This window comes from Salvelinus namaycush, unplaced genomic scaffold (assembly GCF_016432855.1).
Source record: "Salvelinus namaycush isolate Seneca unplaced genomic scaffold, SaNama_1.0 Scaffold98, whole genome shotgun sequence".
Taxonomy (NCBI): domain Eukaryota; kingdom Metazoa; phylum Chordata; class Actinopteri; order Salmoniformes; family Salmonidae; genus Salvelinus; species Salvelinus namaycush.
This window is the reverse complement of record NW_024061730.1, coordinates 129,493-144,776: the sequence shown is the minus strand read 5'-3', so window position 1 is coordinate 144,776 and position 15,284 is coordinate 129,493. Positions and strand designations below refer to the sequence as shown.

General features: G+C 43.1%; 1 protein-coding gene across 1 annotated transcript in view; it reads right to left on the bottom strand.

Annotated features, from left to right (window-relative positions):
• The window catches only part of klf13 (Kruppel-like factor 13), a 68,875-nt gene extending 56,020 nt beyond the window's left edge, over nucleotides 1–12,855 (bottom strand). The window contains exon 1 of the mRNA XM_038988181.1: nucleotides 12,017–12,855. Within this exon, the coding sequence (XP_038844109.1) occupies nucleotides 12,017–12,467 (451 nt within the window). The 5' untranslated portion in view covers nucleotides 12,468–12,855. The remainder of the gene's footprint in view (nucleotides 1–12,016) is intronic.
• Nucleotides 12,856–15,284: the final 2,429 nt, after the last annotated feature.

The following is a 15,284-nucleotide window of genomic DNA, read 5'->3' as shown; positions in this document are numbered from 1 at the left end:
AAGTGGAGGAGGTAGTTGTGTAGACTACCTGAGGTAAAGTGGAGGAGGTAGTTGTATAGACTACCTGAGGTAAAGTGGAGGAGGTAGTTGTATAGACTACCTGAGGTAAAGTGGAGGAGGTAGTTGTGTAGACTACCTGAGGTAAAGTGGAGGAGGTAGTTGTATAGACTACCTGAGGTAAAGTGGAGGTGGTAGTTGTATAGACTACCTGAGGTAAAGTGGAGGAGGTAGTTGTATAGACTACCTGAGGTAAAGTGGAGGTGGTAGTTGTATAGACTACCTGAGGTAAAGTGGAGGAGGTAGTTGTATAGACTACCTGAGGTAAAGTGGAGGAGGTAGTTGTATAGACTACCTGAGGTAAAGTGGAGGAGGTAGTTGTATAGACTACCTGAGGTAAAGTGGAGGAGGTAGTTGTATAGACTACCTGAGGTAAAGTGGAGGTGATAGTTGTATAGACTACTTGAGGTAAAGTGGAGGAGGTAGTTGTATAGACTACCTGAGGTAAAGTGGAGGAGGTAGTTGTATAGACTACCTGAGGTAAAGTGGAGGAGGTAGTTGTATAGACTACCTGAGGTAAAGTGGAGGAGGTAGTTGTGTAGACTACCTGAGGTAAAGTGGAGGAGGTAGTTGTGTAGACTACCTGAGGTAAAGTGGAGGTGGTAGTTGTGTAGACTACCTGAGGTAAAGTGGAGGTGGTAGTTGTATAGACTACCTGAGGTAAAGTGGAGGAGGTAGTTGTGTAGACTACCTGAGGTAAAGTGGAGGTGGTAGTTGTATAGACTACCTGAGGTAAAGTGGAGGTGGTAGTTGTATAGACTACCTGAGGTAAAGTGGAGGAGGTAGTTGTGTAGACTACCTGAGGTAAAGTGGAGGAGGTAGTTGTGTAGACTACCTGAGGTAAAGTGGAGGTGGTAGTTGTATAGACTACCTGAGGTAAAGTGGAGGAGGTAGTTGTATAGACTACCTGAGGTAAAGTGGAGGAGGTAGTTGTATAGACTACCTGAGGTAAAGTGGAGGTGGTAGTTGTGTAGACTACCTGAGGTAAAGTGGAGGAGGTAGTTGTGTAGACTACCTGAGGTAAAGTGGGGGTGGTAGTTGTGTAGACTACCTGAGGTAAAGTGGAGGTGGTAGTTGTAGAGACTACCTGAGGTAAAGTGGAGGAGGTAGTTGTATAGACTACCTGAGGTAAAGTGGAGGAGGTAGTTGTATAGACTACCTGAGGTAAAGTGGAGGTGGTAGTTGTGTAGACTACCTGAGGTAAAGTGGAGGTGGTAGTTGTATAGACTACCTGAGGTAAAGTGGAGGAGGTAGTTGTATAGACTACCTGAGGTAAAGTGGAGGAGGTAGTTGTGTAGACTACCTGAGGTAAAGTGGGGGTGGTAGTTGTGTAGACTACCTGAGGTAAAGTGGAGGAGGTAGTTGTGTAGACTACCTGAGGTAAAGTGGAGGAGGTAGTTGTGTAGACTACCTAAGGTAAAGTGGAGGAGGTAGTTGTATAGACTACCTGAGGTAAAGTGGAGGAGGTAGTTGTGTAGACTACCTGAGGTAAAGTGGAGGAGGTAGTTGTATAGACTACCTGAGGTAAAGTGGAGGAGGTAGTTGTATTTACTAAGACTACCTGAGGTAAAGTGGAGGAGGTAGTTGTATAGACTACCTGAGGTAAAGTGGAGGAGGTAGTTGTGTAGACTACCTGAGGTAAAGTGGAGGAGGTAGTTGTGTAGACTACCTGAGGTAAAGTGGAGGAGGTAGTTGTGTAGACTACCTGAGGTAAAGTGGAGGTGGTAGTTGTGTATACTACCTGAGGTAAAGTGGAGGAGGTAGTTGTATAGACTATCTGAGGTAAAGTGGAGGAGGTAGTTGTGTAGACTACCTGAGGTAAAGTGGAGGAGGTAGTTGTGTAGACTACCTGAGGTAAAGTGGAGGAGGTAGTTGTGTAGACTACCAGAGGTAAAGTGGAGGAGGTAGTTGTATAGACTACCTGAGGTAAAGTGGAGGAGGTAGTTGTATAGACTATCTGAGGTAAAGTGGAGGAGGTAGTTGTGTAGACTACCTGAGGTAAAGTGGAGGAGGTAGTTGTGTAGACTACCTGAGGTAAAGTGGAGGTGGTAGTTGTGTATACTACCTGAGGTAAAGTGGAGGAGGTAGTTGTATTTACTAAGACTACCTGAGGTAAAGTGGAAGTAGTTGTATTTACTAAGACTACCTGAGGTAAAGTGGAGGAGGTAGTTGTATAGACTACCTGAGGTAAAGTGGAGGTGGTAGTTGTATTTACTAAGACTACCTGAGGTAAAGTGGAGGTGGTAGTTGTGTATACTACCTGAGGTAAAGTGGAGGAGGTGGTTGTATTTACTAAGACTACCTGAGGTAAAGTGGAGGAGGTAGTTGTATTTACTAAGACTACCTGAGGTAAAGTGGAGGAGGTAGTTGTATAGACTACCTGAGGTAAAGTGGAGGTGGTAGTTGTATAGACTACCTGAGGTAAAGTGGAGGAGGTAGTTGTATTTACTAAGACTACCTGAAGTAAAGTGGAGGAGGTAGTTGTATAGACTACCTGAGGTAAAGTGGAGGTGGTAGTTGTATAGACTACCTGAGGTAAAGTGGAGGAGGTAGTTGTATTTACTAAGACTACCTGAGGTAAAGTGGAGGAGGTAGTTGTATAGACTACCTGAGGTAAAGTGGAGGTGGTAGTTGTATAGACTACCTGAGGTAAAGTGGAGGAGGTAGTTGTATTTACTAAGACTACCTGAGGTAAAGTGGAGGAGGTAGTTGTATAGACTACCTGAAGTAAAGTGGAGGAGGTAGTTGTATTTACTAAGACTACCTGAAGTAAAGTGGAGGAGGTAGTTGTATTTACTAAGACTACCTGAAGTAAAGTGGAGGAGGTAGTTGTATTTACTAAGACTACCTGAGGTAAAGTGGAGGAGGTAGTTGTGTAGACTACCTGAGGTAAAGTGGAGGAGGTAGTTGTGTAGACTACCTGAGGTAAAGTGGAGGAGGTAGTTGTGTAGACTACCTGAGGTAAAGTGGAGGAGGTAGTTGTATTTACTAAGACTACCTGAGGTAAAGTGGAGGTGGTAGTTGTATAGACTACCTGAGGTAAAGTGGAGGAGGTAGTTGTATTTACTAAGACTACCTGAGGTAAAGTGGAGGAGGTAGTTGTATAGACTACCTGAGGTAAAGTGGAGGTGGTAGTTGTATTTACTAAGACTACCTGAGGTAAAGTGGAGGAGGTAGTTGTGTAGACTACCTGAGGTAAAGTGGAGGAGGTAGTTGTATTTACTAAGACTACCTGAGGTAAAGTGGAGGTGGTAGTTGTATAGACTACCTGAGGTAAAGTGGAGGAGGTAGTTGTATTTACTAAGACTACCTGAGGTAAAGTGGAGGAGGTAGTTGTATAGACTACCTGAGGTAAAGTGGAGGAGGTAGTTGTATAGACTACCTGAGGTAAAGTGGAGGTGGTAGTTGTGTAGACCACCTGAGGTAAAGTGGAGGAGGTAGTTGTATTTACTAAGACTACCTGAGGTAAAGTGGAGGAGGTAGTTGTGTAGACCACCTGAGGTAAAGTGGAGGAGGTAGTTGTGTAGACCACCTGAGGTAAAGTGGAGGAGGTAGTTGTATTTACTAAGACTACCTGAGGTAAAGTGGAGGAGGTAGTTGTATTTACTAAGACTACCTGAGGTAAAGTGGAGGTGGTAGTTGTATAGACTACCTGAGGTAAAGTGGAGGAGGTAGTTGTATTTACTAAGACTACCTGAGGTAAAGTGGAGGAGGTAGTTGTATAGACTACCTGAAGTAAAGTGGAGGAGGTAGTTGTATTTACTAAGACTACCTGAAGTAAAGTGGAGGAGGTAGTTGTATTTACTAAGACTACCTGAAGTAAAGTGGAGGAGGTAGTTGTATTTACTAAGACTACCTGAGGTAAAGTGGAGGAGGTAGTTGTGTAGACTACCTGAGGTAAAGTGGAGGAGGTAGTTGTGTAGACTACCTGAGGTAAAGTGGAGGAGGTAGTTGTGTAGACTACCTGAGGTAAAGTGGAGGAGGTAGTTGTATTTACTAAGACTACCTGAGGTAAAGTGGAGGTGGTAGTTGTATAGACTACCTGAGGTAAAGTGGAGGAGGTAGTTGTATTTACTAAGACTACCTGAGGTAAAGTGGAGGAGGTAGTTGTATAGACTACCTGAGGTAAAGTGGAGGAGGTAGTTGTATTTACTAAGACTACCTGGGGTAAAGTGGAGGAGGTAGTTGTGTAGACTACCTGAGGTAAAGTGGAGGAGGTAGTTGTATTTACTAAGACTACCTGAGGTAAAGTGGAGGTGGTAGTTGTATAGACTACCTGAGGTAAAGTGGAGGAGGTAGTTGTATTTACTAAGACTACCTGAGGTAAAGTGGAGGAGGTAGTTGTATAGACTACCTGAGGTAAAGTGGAGGAGGTAGTTGTATAGACTACCTGAGGTAAAGTGGAGGTGGTAGTTGTGTAGACCACCTGAGGTAAAGTGGAGGAGGTAGTTGTATTTACTAAGACTACCTGAGGTAAAGTGGAGGAGGTAGTTGTGTAGACCACCTGAGGTAAAGTGGAGGAGGTAGTTGTATTTACTAAGACTACCTGAGGTAAAGTGGAGGAGGTAGTTGTATTTACTAAGACTACCTGAGGTAAAGTGGAGGTGGTAGTTGTGTAGACTACCTGAGGTAAAGTGGAGGAGGTAGTTGTATAGACTACCTGAGGTAAAGTGGAGGAGGTAGTTGTATAGACTACCTGAGGTAAAGTGGAGGAGGTAGTTGTATTTACTAAGACTACCTGAGGTAAAGTGAAGGTGGTAGTTGTGTAGACTACCTGAGGTAAAGTGGAGGAGGTAGTTGTATAGACTACCTGAGGTAAAGTGGAGGAGGTAGTTGTATAGACTACCTGAGGTAAAGTGGAGGAGGTAGTTGTATAGACTACCTGAGGTAAAGTGGAGGAGGCATTTGTATTTACTAAGACTACCTGAGGTAAAGTGGAGGAGGTAGTTGTATTTACTAAGACTACCTGAGGTAAAGTGGAGGAGGTAGTTGTATAGACTACCTGAGGTAAAGTGGAGGAGGTAGTTGTATTTACTATCTGAGAGAGTGATGTAATGAGGAAGAATAGAAGCTCTTTTCAAAGAAGAGAAGACGTCCCAAATTGCACCCTATTCCTTATATAGTGCACTACTTTTGGGCTTCTCCCCACAGGGTACTGGTCAAAAGTAGTGCACTATAATGGTAATAGGGAGCCATTTGGGACGCAGTGATGGCGTGTGTTTCAACAACAGCAGGAAATACCACACACACACACACACACACACACACACACACACACACACACACACACACACACACACACACACACACACACACACAAACACACACACACACGACAGTGCTCTGTTGCGCGCTCTGCTGTTCCCATCTGGGCCGCTGTCACAGAAACCTAACAAAACACAACATCCACTAACCTCAGACCAACGCAGCACACGTATCCTGGTGTAACCCGTGGCACACACACACACACACACACACACACACACACACACACACACGCAGGCAGGCAACAATACGTTGCCACAAATCACTCAACTTCTCTTGTTTACTTGAAGCGAAACGAGATCTAACCCTGTTGCCAACATGTCATTAAAACTCTACAGCTGAAGAACTCCTGAGAGACGATGAGTTTTAGAACGAAGAGGCAAAAGTCTAACCAGACGGTACCTAAAGGCCTGTGAGCAGACACCCACTGGAATGTGGCAGAGTTCCCCACTGAGAACAACGTCTAGTCCATCTAGTCAGGCGGACAGTGTCTTTACACAAAAAGGCCACAGTGTGCCCATAGCAACGACATAAACAAACATGACGTGCGAAATGTGAATCATATTTACCTGTACGTGCAACAGACATGATGAATCCAAAAATAGATTAGAAAACAAGGATTTATAGAATCTGCTGATTCACACATATTATGCATTGATACTGACTCTACACCCACTCACACACATTCTCTCTCACACACACACACACACACACACACACACACACACACACACACACACACATATTTCTTCTTATTTCTCGTGTTTTTTTTCTAGTAATAAATTGTTATAAATGATTGCATTGTTGGGTTTTGAGTTTGCAAGCAAGGCCTTTCACTGTACTTGTGCAGGTGACATAAAAAAAAATAAAACAAACATGAAACTTGAAACTTATTGTTCAACGTGTCTGTGTAAATTGCTAGTTGTTAGCCAGCTAGCTAAAGAGGACAAAAGGACGTACGTCAGCTGACGTATCACCCCAACAGGCTACGTTGTCTCCCGTGATTGGTCAACAATGACACCACTGCTTCAGAAATAGGACAGATCTCTATATTTTCTCAGCCTCACTTGAGTGACAGTCACCGGCACGAGCAACGCCGACCGCTCTGCCTGGATAGAATTTCACCCCCCCCAACACCCCCCCACCCCAGTCTAGTCTTCATTGAAAACGAATGCCCCCCCCCCCCCCCACCCCCCCCCCCCCTGCTGTCTATCAGAACCTGAAGGGCCAGTCTCTCTTCTCCACACATAGAACACTCAGCATAGCAGTCTAGACAAAATGGCTGATTGTCCCCGTTTTGTGGTGCAGTGCAGTCTCACTAGAATAACAAAGTGGGTGGGAGGAGGATTATATTTCAGGAGTTCACACCCAACTCACAGAATATGAATATTGTTCATTAAAAGTGCTATGTTCAGGATTTTTGAAGCCATTTTTTCCTGCATCATATGACTGCAGGTCTAGACTCACTTGATATTCAGGACCAAGGTCAGGAGAATTTCTGGTCAGGAGATCCTTTACCTTACAGTATTGTTCAGATGTTCTGATCTGATAGATTTTCAATTTTTATTTTATTTAACCTTTATTTAACTAGGCAAGTCAGTTAAGAACAAATTCTTATTTACAATGACGGCCTACCAAAAGGTAAAAGGCCTCCTGTGGGGACGGGGCCTGGGACTAAAATAAATAAATAAATACAATATAAATATAGGACAAAACACACATCACAACAAGAGACACAACACTACATAAAGAGAGACCTAAGACAACAACATAGCAAGGCAGCAACACATGACAACACAGCATGGTAGCAACACAACATGGGACAGGGTTAGAGAGGAGTATCAGAGATGTGTAGATGGATAGGGTTAGAGGGGAGTATCAGAGATGTGTAGATGGTTAGGGTTAGGGTTAGAGGGGAGTATCAGAGATGTGTAGATGGTTAGGGTTAGAGGGGAGTATCAGAGATGTGTAGATGGTTAGGGTTAGGGTTAGAGGGGAGTATCAGAGATGTGTAGATGGATAGGGTTAGGGTTAGAGGGGAGTATCAGAGATGTGTAGATGGTTAGGGTTAGAGGGGAGTATCAGAGATGTGTAGATGGATAGGGTTAGAAGGGAGTATCAGAGATGTGTAGATGGATAGGGTTAGGGTTAGAGGGGAGTATCAGAGATGTGTAGATGGATAGGGTTAGGGTTAGAGGGGAGTATCAGAGATGTGTAGATGGATAGGGTGAGTCATCATCTCAGTGGCCCATCCCCTGACCCCATAACTAGTCTAGGAGCCCTGAATAGTCATAGGTTCTGTCCCAAATGGCTCCCTATTCCCTATTTAGTGCACTACTTTTGACCAGGGCCCATAGGGATATGCACTATAAAAATAATAGAATGCTATTTGGAACTCAGTCATAGACAGCATAACACTGACAGCCCACAGAAACAATACAATATACAGATGTTATATAGCATTATTATTATATTGGTGAATGAAATGAGCAGTTATGCAACGATTCGTCTGTTTCACAGCTGGAAGGGGTTGGCCTGTTGGCTCTTTTCGTTTCTACGTGTAACACGTCTCTACAAGGACTTTATCTTTGATGATCAAAGCCTTCCTGGACTTCAGAAGCCTTTGTAGATTACAACTCCAGAAGACAGATGAAACCGATGCACCGTGAATGTTATGCTAGGATTTGCAATAGATACGTTCCTAGATAGAACGATACAAGTGATTCATTTGTGGTCGTTTGGTGTTTCTGGATGGTGACCAAATGATGCAGAAGTTCTGTACTACACTACTAACCCCTAACCCCATCCCCTCTAACCCTAACCCCATCCATCTACACATCTCTGATACTCCCCTCTAACCCTAACCCCATCCATCTACACATCTCTGATACTCCCCTCTAACCCTATCCATCTACACATCTCTGATACTCCCCTCTAACCCTACCCCTATCCATCTACACATCTCTGATACTCCCCTCTAACCCTATCCATCTACACATCTCTGATACTCCCCTCTAACCCTATCCATCTACACATCTCTGATACTCCCCTCTAACCCTACCCCTATCCATCTACACATCTCTGATACTCCCCTCTAACCCTATCCATCTACACATCTCTGATACTCTCCCTTAATGCCGCCTCATAAAAATAAGTGTTAAGTTAAAAAATAGATAAAAGTAACAAATAATTAAAGAGCAGCAGTAAAAATAACAATGTGGAGGCTATATACAGGGTGTTACGGTACAGAGTCAATGTGGAGGCTATATACAGGGTATTACGGTACAGAGTCAATGTGGAGGCTATATACAGGGTGTTACGGTACAGAGTCAATGTGGAGGCTATATACAGGGTGTTACGGTACAGAGTCAATGTGGAGGCTATATACAGGGGGTACCGGTACAGAGTCAATGTGGAGGCTATATACAGGGTGTTACGGTACAGAGTCAATGTGGAGGCTATATACAGGGGGTACCGGTACAGAGTCAATGTGGAGGCTATATACAGGGTGTACTGGTACAGAGTCAATGTGGAGGCTATATACAGGGGGTACTGGTACAGAGTCAATGTGGAGGCTATATACAGGGGGTACCGGTACAGAGCCAATGTGGAGGCTATATACAGGGGGTACCGGTACAGAGTCAATGTGGAGGCTATATACAGGGGGTACCGGTACAGAGTCAATGTGGAGGCTATATACAGGGGGTACCGGTACAGAGTCAATGTGGAGGCTATATACAGGGGGTACCGGTACAGAGTCAATGAGGAGGCTATATACAGGGTGTACTGGTACAGAGTCAATGTGGAGGCTATATACAGGGGGTACCGGTACAGAGTCAATGTGGAGGCTATATACAGGGGGTACCGGTACAGAGTCAATGTGGAGGCTATATACAGGGGGTACCGGTACAGAGTCAATGTGGAGGCTATATACAGGGGGTACCGGTACAGTCAATGTGGAGGCTATATACAGGGGGGTACCGGTACAGAGTCAATGTGGAGGCTATATACAGGGGGTACCGGTACAGAGTCAATGTGGAGGCTACATACAGGGGGTACCGGTACAGAGTCAATGTGGAGGCTATATACAGGGGGTACCGGTACAGTCAATGTGGAGGCTATATACAGGGGGGTACCGGTACAGAGTCAATGTGGAGGCTATATACAGGGGGTACCGGTACAGAGCCAATGTGGAGGCTATATACAGGGGGTACCGGTACAGAGTCAATGTGGAGGCTATATACAGGGTGTTACGGTACAGAGTCAATGTGGAGGCTATATACAGGGTGTTACGGTACAGAGTCAATGTGGAGGCTATATACAGGGGGGTACCGGTACAGAGTCAATGTGGAGGCTACATACAGGGGGTACCGGTACAGAGTCAATGTGGAGGCTATATACAGGGGGTACCGGTACAGAGTCAATGTGCGGGGGCACCGGTGTCGAGGTAATTGAGGTAATATGTACATGTAGGTAGAGATATTAAAGTGACTATGCATAGATAATAAACAGAGAGTAGCAGCAGCGTAGGCAAACAGTCCGGCTATCCATTTAATGAGTACCTCATAACATGCTCTATTCTCATCAACATAAGGGTTGGGATGAAAGTAACAGGGGGGGGGGGTAGTTATTTCACCATCTTGTTGTATGTGCACTGTAGTGGCCATTAGGACTCTGTTGAAAATAACTATGAGTAGGTAGAAAACATAGATTGATTTATTTTTTATTAACCGTTATTTTACCAGGTAAGTTGACTGAGAAACACATTCTCATTTATAGCAACAACCTGGGGAATAGTTACAGGGGAGAGGAGGGGGGGGGATGAATGAGCCAATTGGAAGCTACAGAAGCTATAGATACAGAGGACAGGTGTGATTTAATGGGACAAAGAGGTATTTACCTGTTAGAAACCATTTGGATATCAAACTCACACAAAATTATATTTACACAATTACACACACTTACCATAAAAGGTGGAAATTGTGATGGTAATCGTGATGCTAATTGTGATAGTAATTGTGATGGTAATTGCGATGGTAAGTGTGATAGTGAGTGTGATGGTAATCGTGATGCTAAGTGTGATGGTAGTTGTGATAGTAATTGTGATGGTAATTGTGATGGTAATCGTGATGGTAAGTGTGATGGTAATTGTGATGGTAATCGTGATGGTAATCGTGATGGTAATCGTGATGGTAATTGTGATGGTAATTGTGATGGTAGCTCTTTTGAAGAACAAAGAAGAAAAGATGACGAAGCCTCACACACGTGATATCATTGAAAAGCCCAGAATGCTCCTCTCAAAGGTACAACAAGTCCCAACACAGTGGCATGTATGGCCTTAGGGACACGTAGAAAAACACATGTCCATTAGAGAGGACAACAATGAACTGCTGGGTCTCAGAAAGCTATAGGATGGCAGATTAAGGACATTATGTTCTCCATCTAATGATATGATATGAAGCATCTTATCCTATGGGAAACCTCCCTGTGTCTGAGCTCTGCTAGCTGAGTCTGTTGCTGGACAGATCAGCTGTAAGGCAGGCAGACTGTGTGTCTGGGGCTGGGCCTGGAGCCGAGAGAGAGAGACTGAGAGAGAGGGTAAAGAGAGAAAGAGTGAGAGTGAGAGTGAGAGTGAGAGTGAGAGAGAGAGAGAGAGAGAGAGAGAGAGAGAGAGAGAGAGAGAGAGAGAGAGAGAGAGAGAGAGAGAGAGAGAGAACTCTGGTGTTGGCAGGGAAGGGGTTGTCACTAGTTACCACAAGCACGAAGTGAAAATTGGCTATATTTTTTTTAAATTCATGAAAACAAAAATAGCTTTTTTGTCTTAATTTAAGGTTAGGGTTAAAATCTGATTTTAAGATGATAAATTGTAGAAATAGGCGCGGTTTTTCCATAATTATGACTTTGTGGCTGTGGTAACTAGTGAGGAGCCAGTGAAGGGGGTGTGGTACATCCTCCCACAGCAAAACAAAGAGCTTAGAGTCACACTTACCATCTCTCTCTCTCTCTCTCTCTCTCACTCTTTCTCTCTTTACCCTCTCTGTCTATCTCTCTCTTTCTCTCCCTCCCTCCATCCATCCTTTCCTATAGGATTTATTGCTTACAGTAAATAAATAGATTTGACTTTTTCCAGAAACGTTTTGTGATAAAGTCAAATAATTTTGTTGTTGTCGTTATGTTCAGTGTGTTTCTTGTGTTTTTTCTGTCAACTGAAACAAGCCCATAGTGGTATACTTCCGTTAGTTGTATGAATCCCATTACGCTGCACCTGCTGTTCTACGTCACCCATACGGCAGGTCATTGAGTTGAGTGTTTCCTACAAGCGCTCAACTTATCCACCGGCCAGTGAATACAGACAATACTACAATGTAACGCAGCTCTCTCATTCACCGCAACTCTAACATTGTTTCAGAGAGGGTCGTTTACAGAGTTAAGTTTATATTAACAGAATAGTTAGATCATGTGTTGTTGTTTTTAAAGCGTTTTTTTAATGTGCAACGGGTCAATAGAATAGTTAACCGTGAGCGACCGTATGTGACACGTTGTGCATTGCATCAATGCGTTGGCTCACGTCCAATTTACGGTCACTATTCACACCCAGCCCTTCATAATACTAGGCTACTAGTGAAACCGATGGGGAGTATAATATCACATAAATAATGTATTTGAATGTAAATTGTTTTTAAAGGGAACTGACCTGTGTGTGTCCTTAGGTGCGCTTTGAGGTGGGACGACTTCCCGTAAACTTTTTCACAACCTGAATAATGACATTTGTGCTTTTTCTGAGGCGATTCCGGTTCGGATCGACCTCTGACACGTTTACTGCCTCTTTGTGTGAGGTCGGCGGCGGGGCTGACGAGGATAGGTGTGGCAGTATTCCCATCCTCTGTGACTTGAGCTGGCGATACGCACCCTTCTTGTATTTTTGCCTGCTCGGCAATATCGCTAGTAGTCGTGGGTACCTGCTGGTTAAAATCCGCTAGAATCCTCGCCACCACGAAAAGAGAGGAGTTGTCTTTGACCATATCGTCCCCATCGTTCCTTGGATAGCATGCGGCTGGTTCCGTTTTGAACTCTCTGTTCTCTTTAGGGTGAACGATAGCCCGGCTGGACATAGACACAAGGCACTCAGCGGCGAAATGATCCATATCCTTTCAGACGGAACACCGATGCGTAATTGGTGACATTCAAATATAACAACTATGTTCTGGTTTAAAGGATTTCAGTCGGGTTGATCCCTTTATGTGATTATGGAGGTAGCTTTGGTCTCAGGATGCTATCGATAGGAAACAACTCACATAATACATGTTACCGGCTTCTCCATGGAATTGCCATCCTAGATTTTTTTGAAAAATCTAAACGTAAACACGTCGAGTATGAATCCCTTTCCGGTCTTTGGGAAATTAAACAGTTATGAAATGATAACTTTTCTTTCTTTCTTTAGCCAAATGAACATACTCCATCCCAGTGATATTTCCCTAGTTGTCTCCTGCATTGTGACAGGTCAATGTGCCGAGTCGACTAGAAGCTGTTTCCATGCTGGGGGCGTGCCATCCCGATGCATAAAGGGGTGTGTCGTCTTGCAGCTGCTTATCCATTGGATACCGATGCGTTCCAGAGCGCCAGAATCGTGACCTCGTTAAACAAAGTTAGATCGGGACATGATGTACTATACAGAGAGACAGTGCTGTGGACTGTTGTATCTGCGATAAAGAGCCCGTCTCTCTCTCTCTCTCTTATCTTCTAGAGAGAAACAAACACGTCTCAGCACAAGAAGAATAAGAGATCATATACTGTATGTAAAGTAGGCTATGTAATAAATATGTTATGGAGGCACTATTGTAGTCCATAATATGTAATATATTACTGTCTTATTGTAATATATTAGTGTCTTATGTGTAATATATTACTGTCTTATTGTAGTCCATAATGTGTAATATATTACTGTCTTAGTGTAGTCCATAATGTGTAATATATTACTGTCTTAGTGTAGTCCGTAATATATTACTGTCTTATTGTAGTCCATAATATGTAATATATTACTGTCTTATTGTAGTCCATAATATGTAATATATTACTGTCTTGGTGTAGTCCATAATATGTAATGTATTACTGTCTTAGTGTAGTCCATAATGTGTAATATATTACTGTCTTAGTGTAGTCCATAATGTGTAATATATTACTGTCTTATTGTAGTCCGTAATATGTAATATATTACTGTCTTATTGTAGTCCGTAATATGTAATATATTACTGTCTTATTGTAGTCCATAATGTGTAATATATTACTGTCTTATTGTAGTCCATAATGTGTAATATATTACTGTCTTATTGTAGTCCATAATGTGTAATATATTACTGTCTTATTGCAGTCCATAATATGTAATATATTACTGTCTTGGTGTAGTCCATAATATGTAATATATTACTGTCTTATTGTAGTCCATAATATGTAATATATTACTGTCTTATTGTAGTCCATAATATGTAATATATTACTGTCTTGGTGTAGTCCATAATATGTCATATATTACTGTCTTATTGTAGTCCATAATTTGTAATATATTACTTGTGTGTCCTCCAACTGTTTTAAAGGTAATGTAAGAAGATAGTGCTGCATCTTCACTTATCTATATATTACTTTTAAATGTCAAATAGTTTGCTAAGATAGGAATACACCTTAATATCTGGATATTCCTATCTTCTCTCTAGTCTCTCTAGTCTCTCTAGTCTCTCTAGTCTCTAGTCTCTCTAGTCTCTAGTCTCTCTAGTCTCTAGTCCCTCTAGTCTCTAGTCTCTAGTCTCTAGTCTCTCTAGTCTCTAGTCTCTCTAGTCTCTAGTCTCTCTAGTCTCTAGTCTCTAGTCTCTCTAGTCTCTAGTCTCTCTAGTCTCTAGTCTCTCGAGTCTCTCTAGTCTCTAGTGTCTCTAGTCTCTCTAGTCTCTCTAGTCTCTAGTCTCTCTAGTCTCTCTAGTCTCTAGTCTCTCTAGTCTCTCTAGTCTCTAGTCTCTCTAGTCTCTAGTCTCTCTAGTCTCTAGTCTCTCTAGTCTCTAGTCTCTAGTCTCTCTAGTCTCTAGTCTCTCGAGTCTCTCTAGTCTCTAGTCTCTAGACTCTAGTCTCTCTAGTCTCTAGTCTCTCTAGTCTCTAGTCTCTCTAGTCTCTCTAGTCTCTCTAGTCTCTAGTCTCTCTAGTCTCTAGTCTCTCTAGTCTCTAGTCTCTCTAGTCTCTCTAGTCTCTAGTCTCTCGTCTCTCTAGTCTCTCTAGTCTCTAGTCTCTAGTCTCTAGTCTCTCTAGTCTCTAGTCTCTCTAGTCTCTCTAGTCTCTCTAGTCTCTAGTCTCTCTAGTCTCTAGTCTCTCTAGTCTCTCTAGTCTCTAGTCTCTCTAGTCTCTCTAGACTCTAGTCTCTCTAGTCTCTAGACTCTAGTCTCTCTAGTCTCTCTAGTGTCTCTAGTCTCTATTCTCTCTAGTCTCTAGACTCTAGTCTCTAGACTCTAGTCTCTCTAGTCTCTCTAGTCTCTCTAGTCTCTAGTCTCTCTAGTCTCTAGTCTCTCGTCTCTCTAGACTCTCTAGTCTCTCTAGTCTCTCTAGTCTCTAGTCTCTAGACTCTAGTCTCTCTAGTCTCTAGTCTCTAGTCTCTCTAGTCTCTAGTCTCTCTAGTCTCTGGTCTCTCTAGTCTCTAGTCTCTAGTCTCTCTAGTCTCGAGTCTCTCGAGTCTCTCTAGTCTCTAGTCTCTAGTCTCTCTAGTCTCTAGTCTCGAGTCTCTCGAGTCTCTCTAGTCTCTAGTCTCTAGTCTCTAGTCTCTAGTCTCGAGTCTCTCTAGTCTCTCGAGTCTCTCGAGTCTCTCTAGTCTCTAGTCTCTAGTCTCGAGTCTCTCTAGTCTCTCGAGTCTCTCTAGTCTCTCTAGTCTCTAGTCTCTCTCTCTCTCTTAAAGTACACAAAATAGAAAATAAATAAGCATAAATATGGGT